This window comes from Arachis ipaensis, chromosome B01 (assembly GCF_000816755.2).
Source record: "Arachis ipaensis cultivar K30076 chromosome B01, Araip1.1, whole genome shotgun sequence".
Classification (NCBI taxonomy): domain Eukaryota; kingdom Viridiplantae; phylum Streptophyta; class Magnoliopsida; order Fabales; family Fabaceae; genus Arachis; species Arachis ipaensis.
In genome coordinates, this window is record NC_029785.2 from 39,489,337 (window position 1) to 39,500,028 (window position 10,692).

Sequence of the window (10,692 nt, forward strand, 5' to 3'; positions counted from 1 at the left end):
TTGTAGACTTAACCTTAAATTTTTCCTTCAAGTAAATTATAATCCCAACAAAAAAAAAGACACACTAAAACTAATATAAAAAATAAAATAATAGCATGTCCCTGAAATTAAATAAAAAAATAAATAATTAGTAATTAAATCATAAATTTTTTATAATAAACAAATTAAAAATATGTAAATAATAACATGTTAAAGATAAAATAGCAATAATACCAAATAAAAAAGTACTTAAAAGTAAAAAAATTTTAAAATCATAGCCCAAATTCAATATATGATAACAGAAAATTAACAAAAGGTAGGACAACCGACATAAGATGTTGCCACCATGACGGTGGATTTCCACCATTAGCTTCCGTCTGCATTTTCAGGATCTCTATCACTAGCTGTTAAGGAATGACCGGTGGTGATGAGGGGGTTGAGGGTGTTGGGGTTGGCGGTGTCGGATACCACTGGTAAGGACTAACTGGGGGCGACGAGAGGAGGGGGAGGGTGCTGGGGTTGGTGGTGTCGGATCGCACTGGTAAGGATCGACTGCGGGCGACGAAGGGGGTGACGGTGCTGGAATGACTGGTGGCGACGAGGGTGCTGGGATTGGCGATGTCGGATCCCGCTGGTAAGGACTGACTGGTGGCGACAAGGGTACTGGTGGCGATGAGGGGTGATGGTGCTGGGGTTGGCGGTGTCGGATACCACTAGTAAGGATCGACTGCGGGCGACGAGCGGGTGAGGGTGCTGGGGTGGCGGTGTCGGATACCACTGGTAAGGATCGACTGCGGCCGACAAGGGGGGTGAGGGTGCTGAACTGACTAGTGGCGACAAGGGTGCTGAGGATGTTGGGGTTGGCAGTGTCGGATCCCGCTGGTAAGGACTGACTGGTGGCGACGAGGGGACTGGTGGCGACGAGGGTAGCGAGGGTACTGCGGTTGGCGGTGTCGGATACCACTGGAAAGGATCGACTTCGGGCGACGAGGGGGGCGAGGGTACTGGGATTGGCAGTGTCGGATATACTACTGGTAAGGATCGACTGCGGGCGACGAAGGCGATGAGGGTGATGAGGGTGCTGGACTGACTGGTGGCGACGAGGGGGTGAGGGTGCTGGGGTTGGCGGTGTCTTGTGGAAATTAATTATTGAAGAAAGATTATGGGTCTTATTTTTTTGAACTTTTTGTCTTTTTTGTTGAATTTAAAAGTATTAAGAGACGAGGGTTGATTTTATGGGTTTATTATTGTATATATTGTTGGTCATTTTTATGAAATTATAATTTGTTCTAAATTTAAAAAAAAATTGATCAGAAGTATAAAATTGTAAATTTTTAAAATATACTCACTAAAGTTAGGTAATATTTGCCTGAATTTTGCCTCTTGATCAATCAACTTATTATTGGGAATCCATTTTTCAGTAATTTTTTTTTATAGAACCTTGCATTTGAACCTGGGATTGAGTTTTGCTCTTCCGTAAGTCACACACTTTTTAGGGTGTGTTTGGCAAACGCGTTACAAGAGAAGAAGCACGTTTAGCCTTCTTGAAAGCTTCAATTTTTGGTTTGGCAAATTTTTTATTCATGAACGCAGAAGTGATTTTGCTTTCAAAATCATGGTTTACAAGAAGCTACAATTTTGAGCTTCTGCGTTTCACCAACGGGCTTCTAGCCTTCAATACTCCATCTTTATTTACCTTTTACCAACTTTATCCTTTATGCATGTTATTATATTATTTATGAAATTCTTATTATTTTTGTTTACATGAACTCTCTTTTTTTATTATTTATTATTTTTATTTTTTATTAATTATTTATTTGATATTATACACTTTTATCTGCAAAATCAATTCTATACAAACTTCCGTTTACAAACTGTAATCCAAACACACACTTAATCTTTAATTGTTACGGCAACGTGTGATAGGAAAATTCAGATCTAGAAACGTGCCTTCAAGCTTGGTAAGTTTCAAATTCTCTTTTTTTTTTTAAATTATTTTACAATCAATAATTAGTTTAAATCCTTTGAATTTCAGGCTGTACTATTCAAGGGTGCAATTGGGTTTTCCTCCAGTTAATTTTTATGTACAGATTAACACTGACAGTGGTATTATCTTAAGTTGTAATCAGTTTACTACTATATATGCCAAGTTTTATTTGAACAATATGAATTTTCATTTCTATTTTAATTCATTTTTTTCGTTAACTATGTTTTTATATTTTTATGCTCACATGATGTAATTGTTGTGTATGTAAACTAATTAAATATATTATGAGGAGAAAAAAAATTGTAGAAAAAAAAACTGCTTTCATTTATTATCATTTTACAATATCATTGTACAATTTATAAAATACAATTCAAAGAGGAAGGATAAGACTAGTTAGATATGAAGCTACATAACTATATGTAACAACACTATATGCAACACCTTCCTACAACCGTACTAAATGAGAAATCACCGTAACCTATGATTGTCATGAAAATTACAGCCAAATAAAAACTATCAAAAACACTTATATCCTCTAAAAAATAGGCCATAATTGTTCCGCTACCAACGATTAAGAAGACAATAATAACCGCTGAATAAATTTTTACTTTTTGGACTAACTTATTCTCAACTATCCACTCATTTGGTATGCATGCTTCAAATGTTGTAATGATGTATGGTTCTAACTTTTTAAGAAGGTAATGTATGAAGTTTTGAAGAATATTAGATGTAAAAGGACAATAAAGAGATACAAAAATAGTTCCTATTAACTGAGGTAAAATAAAGAGCATCTACAAATTTCTTTGTAGAGTTAACCTTAAACTTTTCCTTCAAGTAAATTATAATCCCAACCAAAAAATAAAAAAAAAAGACACAATAAAGTTAATATAGAAAATAAAATAGTAGGATGTCCCTGAAATTGAATAAATAATTAAATATTTTTGGATTCTTATTTTTAAGATTTTTAAACAATACATGACCAAACTAATTAACTAAAAATATAAAATAGCAATAATACCAAATAAAAAAATACTTAAAAAATAAAAAAATTTCAAAATTATAGCCCAAATTCAATGTATGATATCAGAAAATTAACACACACCTACAGAAAAGGTAGGACAACCGACATAAGATGTTGCCCTATGATGGTGCATTTCCACCATTAGCTTCTGTCTCTGCAGCAGTTTCAGGTTCTCTATCACTGGCTGTTAAGGAATGGCCGGTGGTGATGAGGGGGTTGAGTGTGCTGGGGTTGGCGGTGTCGAATCCTGCTGAGTAAGGATCGACTGCAGGCGACTAGGGAGGTGAGGGTGCTGGGATTGGCGGTGTCGGCTACCACTGGTAAGAATTGACTGCGGGCGACGAGGGGGTGAGGGTGCTGGACTGACTGGGGGTGTTGGCGGTGTCGGATACCACTGGTAAGGATCGACAGTGGGCGACGAGTGGGTGAAGGTGCTGGGGTTAGCGGTGTCGGATACCACTGGTAAGGATCGACTACGGGCGACGACGAGGGGGGTGATGGGTGAGCGTGCTGGACTGACTGGTGGCGACGAGGGTGCTGCGGGTGCTGGGGTTGGCGGTGTCGGATACAACTGGATCGACTGCGGGCAACGAGGGGGTGAGGGTGCTGGACTGACTAGTGACGACAAGAGCGGTGAGGGTGCTGGGATTGGCGGTGTCGGATAGCACTGCTACGATGGTAGTGGTGGGGATGATTCAGCCTCTCCAACATAGTAATAGGCCTATAAAAGAAAATAAAGTGAAAAAAAAAAAGGTATTAGATCAACAATTTCAAAGGGTCAATTCTGAAATAAGGTGGAAATCAATTATTGAAGATAGATTATGGGCCTTATTTTTTTAGACATTTTGCCTTTTTTGTTGAATTTAAAAGTATTAAGAGATGAGGAGTGATTTCATTATTAGGTTCATTATTATTGTATATATTGTTGGTTATTTTTATGAAATTATAATTTGTTCTAAATTTACAAAAAAAGAAAATATTTTGACCAAAAGTATAAAATTGTAAATTTTTAAAATATATTCACTAAAGTTAGGTAATGTTTGCTTGGATTTTGCCTCTTGATCAATCAACTCTTTATTGGAATCTATTTTTCAATAATTTTATTTCTTTTTTTTATAGAACCTTGCATTTGAACCTGTGATTGAGTTTTGCTCTTCGGTGAGTCATACACTCTTTAATCTTTGATTGTTACGGCAACGTGTGATAGGAGAATTCAGATCTAGAAATGTGCCTTCAAGCTTGCTAAGTTTCAACTTTTCTTTTTTTAAATTTATCTTACAATCAATAATTAGTTTAAATCTTTTGAATTTTAGGCTGTACTATTGACGAGTGCTATTGGGTTCTCCTCCAGTTGATTTTTATGTGCAGATTGACACTGACAGTAATGTTTTCTGTGTTAGCTACACCTTTTTCGGTGGTTGTTCCCAAGTAAGAGGTCTCTTATGAATTGTTTTAGTGATATTATCTCAAGTTGTAATCAGTTTACCACTATATACACCAAGTTTTATTTGAACAATACGAATTTTTATTTCTATTTTAATTCATTTTTTCGTTAACTATGTTTTTATATTTTTATGCTCACACGATGTAATTGTTGTGTATGTAAACTAATTAAATATATTATGAGGAGAAAAGAAAAAAGTGTGGAAAAAAACTGCTTTCATTCATTATCATTGTACAATATCGTTGTAAAATTTACAAAATACAATTCAAGGAGGAAGGATAAGACTAGTTACATATGAAGCTACATAATTATATGTAATAATACTAAATGCAATCCAAATTGTTGAAATACACCTTCTTTCAACCGTACTAAATGAGTAATCACCGTAACCTACGGTTGTCATGAAAATTATAGCCAAATAAAAACTATCAAAAACACTTATATCCTCTAAAAAATAGGCCATAATTGTTCCGCTACCAATGACTAAGAAGACAATAACAACAGCTGAACAAACTTTTACTTTTTGGACTAACTTATCCTCAACTATCCACCCATTTGGTATGCATGCTGCAAATATTGTAATGATGCATGGTTCTAACTTTTTAAGAAGGTATTGTATGAAGATTTGAAGAATAATAGATGCAAAAGGACAACAAACAGATACAAAAATAGTTCCTATTTTACTCCATGTAGAATGAGGAGTAATATCTCTTAATGTAACTGAGGTAAAATAAAGAGCATTTATAAATTTCTTTGTAAACTTAACCTTAAACTTTCTCTTCAAATAAATTATAATTCCAACAAAAAAAAACACACTAATACTAATATAAAAAATAAAATAGTAGCAGATTCTTATTTTTAAGATTTTTAAACAATACATGACCAAACTAATTAACTTAAAATATAAAATAACAATAATACCAAATAAAAAAGTACTTGAAAGTAAAAAAACTTTCAAAATCATAGCCCAAATTCAATGTATGATAACAGAAAATTCACATACACCTGCAGAAAAATAGGACAACCGACATAAGATGTTGCCACCATGATGGTGGATTTCCACCGTTAGCTTCCGTCTCTGCAACAGTTTCAAGATCTCTATCACTGGCTGTTAAGGAATGACCAGTGATGATGATGGGGTTGAGGGTACTGGGATTGGCGGTGTCGGATAGCACTGCTACGGACCGACTAGGGGCGACGCAGGGGTGAGGGGGGTTGGCAGTGTCAGATCCCGCAGGTAAGGATCGATTGCAGGCGACGAGGTGGTGTGGGTACTGGACTGACTGGTGGCCACGAGGGTGCTGAGGGTGCTGGGGTTGGCGGTGTCGGATCCCGCAGGTAAGGACTGACTGGTGGCGACGAGGGGACTGGTGACGGCGAAGGGTGTGGTTGGGTGGTGGGGATGATTCAGCCTCTCCAACATAGTCATAGGCCTGTAAAAAAAATAAAGTGAAAAAAAAAGTATCGGATCAACAATTTTAAAGGTCCAATTCTGAAATAAAGTGGAAATCAATTATTGAAGATGGATTAGGGGCCTTATTTTTTTGGATTTTTTGTCTTTTTTGTTGAATTTAAAAGTATTAAGATATGAGGATTGATTTCATTATTGGGTTCATTATTTTATATATTGTTTGTCATTTTTATGAGATTATAATTTGTTTTAAATTTACAAAAAAAAATTTTGATCAAAAGTATAAAATTATAAATTTTTAAAATATACTCACTAAAGATAGGTAATGTTTGCTTGGATTTTTCCTCTTGATCAATCAAATCCTTATTGAGAATCTATTTTTCAGTAATTTTATTTCTCTTTTTTTTATAGAACCTTGCATTTGAATCTGGGATTGAGTTTTGTTCTTCGGTGGGTCACACACTCTTTAATCTTTGATTGTTACGACAACGTGTGATAGGAGAATTCAGATCTAAAAAGGTGCCTTCAAACTTGCTAAGTTTCAACTTCTCTTTTTTTTTAATTTATTTTACAATCAATAATTAATTTAAATCTTTTGAATTTCAGGCTGTACTATTCAGGAGTGCAATCGGGTTCTCCTCCAGTTGATTTTTATGTTCAGATTGACACTGATAGTGATATTTTTTGTGTTAGCTACACCTTTTTCGGTGGTTGTTCCCAAATAAAAGGTCTCTTATGAATTATTTTAGTGATATTATCTTAAGTTGTAATCAGTTTACTACTATATACATCAAGTTTTATTTGAACAATATGAATTTTCATTTCTATTTTAATTCATTTTTTTCGTTAACTATTTTTTATATTTTTATGCTCACACGATGTAATTGTTGTGTATGTAAACTAATTAAATATATTATGAGGAGAAAAGAAAAAAGTGTGAAAAAAAACTGCTTTTATTCATTATTATTGTACAATATCATTATACAATTTACAAAATACAATTCAAGGAGGAAAGATAAGACTAGTTAGATATGAAATTACATAACTATAACTATATGTAACAACACTAAATGCAATCCAAATTGCTGAAACTCACCTTCTTGCAACCGTGCTAAATGAGTAATCATCGTAACCTACAGTTGTTATGGAAATTACAGCCAAATAAAAACTATCAAAAATACTTATATCCTATAAAAAATAAGCCATAATTGTTCCGCTACCAATGACTAATAAGACCATAACAACGGCTAAACAAACTTTTACTTTTTGGACTAACTTATTCTCAACTATCCACCCATTTAGTATGCATGCTGCAAATATTGTAATGATGCATGGTTCTAACTTTTTAAGAAGGTATTGTATGAAGCTTTGAAAAATATTAGATGTAAAAAGGCAACAAAGAGATACAAAAATAGTTTCTATTTCACTCCACGTAGAATGAGGAGTAATATCCCCATATCCTACTGTAACTGACGTAAAATAAAGAGCATCTATAAATTTCTTTGTAAACTTAACCTTAAACTTCCCCTTCAAGTAAATTATAATCCCAAGAAAAAAAAGACACACTAAAACTAATATAAAAAATAAAATAGTAACATGTGCTTGTGTTTTATTCAAATTTTTGTTCCATTATTAACAACAAATAAATTAACAATTTTCGAATTTTGTTTCACAATCTTAATTCAAGGAGCGGAAACGAATCCTTTTGTGGGTGTCTCAAAGTCTCAATTGTAGTTTCAAAAGTAAAATTAAAGATAAAAAGGAAAACATACAAGGTGCCGGAGGCAAAGTAAAATGCAGAAATTAAAACAAACAGAAAATTAAAAAGAAGATGAAAGAAGAAACATGAACGTAAAAGAGAAAAAGACGTAAAAGTAAAGAAATTTTATTAATAAAAACTGAAAGAAATCAAAGTACAAGTGTTTGAGTTCAGAGGAATTACTTAAGATTTCCAATTTTACTCTGTGATGCCAAGGGGCTGAGAGCGTTTTTTGGGTCTCTAAGTGTTTTCCAAGAAGAATTGAACTGATTACAACGTGTTCCTAAAGCTCTATTTATAGACTAGCCTAATCTCAATGGGCAGTTACTCTTTGTACACCACTTACAGGAAATTTGAATTTCTTGTAGCTGTTCCCGCACTTCTTGCTTGGTGTTAATTTCAAAATTTAAATAAATAACCAACTATCAAATGATCTAATTTAATTTAAAATAGATATAAATATTATATATAGGAACATTACTAAATAACTAATTATTTCTTTTTATAATTTTCTTATAAAAATTATATTTTGTCTAACAAGATGCCCCCAAGATTTCTCACTTGAAGATATGCAATGATTGAAAGTGAGAAAACTTAGTTGTTCATTGACATTTTTTTTTATATTGAGAGTCAATTGACATTTTAGACACTTCTGCTTGACAGATTAAATGCCCACTAGTAATAGACTTAACAGAATTTCTAAGTCTATAAAAATTTTACATTAATAGTTGAACTGTCAATGGGGTCTATTCTTTTGTATAAAATTTTTAAGTGTGTCAAATGATATCTGTTATAATTTCGGTACATTAAATGTGTATCAATTAACCTTTGTTTTGACCTTTAATTTTTCAATTAAGAGTTTTTTTTTTTTACACACACTTTCATTATTTTAATTGACACAATTTTCCTAACTTCAGAAGTAACAAAATCTTAACTTCGTGAAGTCGTTTCTTTCATATGTTAAACTCCAAGTGTCAATTAAATTTGATAAAATTTCTAATCCTGTAAAATCTCCACACTAACATTCTAATAGTTTTGACTCCAAGCGCTAAGAGACTCAACAGAATTTCTAAGTCAATTAGGCTTTTGTATTTATGAAGTATATACCCAAATGTCAATGAGAGATTATTTTTGTCCAAGATCTTAAACTTGATGTTTTGGACACATATTTGTCTCATAAGCTTAATGCTTTACAGTTTACACTGTCAGTAGACTTTGCAATTCAAAAAAATCACAAGGATATGTTAGCTTTTACAAACTGAATTGCAAATATTAATTAGCTCTTTACTTTTTCCTTTGACACTTCAACTGGATATTTTTGTATCCTTAAACATGTGGAATGTTTATCTCATGTATGTCTGGCTTATATACTTTTAAATATTTTCCATTTATTGAAGGAATTCTTCTTCCTGATCCGATTTCAATAATCTTATAGGCATTTCCAGGGTAAACTTTGTCAACTACATAAGGTCCTTCCCAAGTTGGAGACCACTTACCATAAGTTTTCGACTTTCTTTCTATAGGCAAGATTGTTTTCCACACTAAATCTCCAACTGCAAATGTCTTTGCTTTAACACGGCGGTTGTATGATTTTGACATAATCTCCTTTTGTCGGATCACCCGCTCTAAAGCTCTTAACCTTTCGTCATCTAGTTCATTAAGCTCGTCATACAAAGAATTCCAATAATCCACTACTGGTATCTCATCTTGTCTAGCCACCCTTATACTTTGCAGATTAATATCAATTGGCAACACTGCATCATGACTGTAAACTAACTTATACGGGGTGGTTCTAGTAGATCCTCTTGGAGAATTTCGGTAAACCCAAAGAACTTGACTGAGAGTTTGGTGCCAATTTCTTGGCTGCCTTCCAATGTATTTTTTAATTAATGCAATCAGAATTTTATTCGCTGCCTCCACTTGTCCATTGACTTGGGCATAATATGGTGTAGAGGAAAGCATTTTTATATCCCTAGATTTGGCATATTCCATGACCTTTTTCCCAATAAACATGGTTCCTTGATCAGTGGTAATAGACTGAGGAATTCCAAACCTATGCACAATATGCTCCTCAATAAAATCTATTATTTCATTGTGAGTCACCTCCCTTAGAGAGATAGCCTCTACCCATTTAGAGAAATAATCCACACCAACTAAAATGAACTTATGACCTTTAGAAGACGGTGGGTGAATCTGTCCAATAAGATCTAGAGCCCAACCTCTAAATGGTCATGGCTTAATTATAACATGCAGTTCTGACGCTGGAATATGTTGAAGGCTTCCATGTTTTTGGCATTCTTCACAGGACCTGGCATAGTTTATACAATCTCTTTGAATAGTTGGCCAATATAATCTTCTCCTATTTATCACCTATTTCATTTTTTCCCTGATTGATGGGCGCCACAAATTCCCTCATGCACTTCAGCAAGAGCCAAGTACGCTTCTTTTTCTCCCAAACATGTCAAGAGGTTCCCATCAACAGATTTCTTAAACAAGACATTACTTATTAGAACATAACTTTGAGCCCTATATTTAAGTTTTCTATCAACACTAAGACTTGGATTTTTTAAATATTCTACAATTGGTACTCTCCAATCTTCTGGGTCTAGTTTTTCTAATGATAACACTTCTCTTTCTCTCAAAGGCATAAATATGTCTTTTATCCTTACCAATTTTTCTAGTGTTGAGGGCTTGATCTTATATCTTGAAGCAATTTGAGCTAATTCATTTGCTTCTTGGTTTAACTCCCTTGGAACATGCCTTACAATGATATTATCAAATTTACTCAACAACTATGTAGCCACATTGAAATACTTTCTCAAATTTTCACTAACACACCTATATTCGAGTGATACTTGACGGACTACAAGCTGTGAATCCCCAAAAATTTCTATATTTTTAACTCCTCTTTCTAATAATAATTCCAGTCCCATTATTAATGCTTCATACTCTGCCTCATTGTTGGAACATGAATAATTCAATTCAAAGAGGAATTTACTTGGCTCACCACTTGGAGAAATAATTAAAATTCCTATACCAACACCACCCTTATGGCATGAACCGTCAAAATACAATTTCCAAGGCACCAAAC

At 33.9% G+C, this 10,692-nt stretch overlaps 1 protein-coding gene across 1 annotated transcript; it reads right to left on the reverse strand.

Annotated features, from left to right (window-relative positions):
• On the reverse strand, positions 380-2,517 carry LOC107605868 (lysine-rich arabinogalactan protein 19-like). The gene is made up of 2 exons (XM_016307799.1): positions 2,419-2,517; positions 380-1,111 (listed from the first exon to the last, which is right to left on the reverse strand). Exons 1-2 carry the CDS (start codon positions 2,515-2,517, stop codon positions 380-382), a joined length of 831 nt encoding a protein of 276 aa, XP_016163285.1.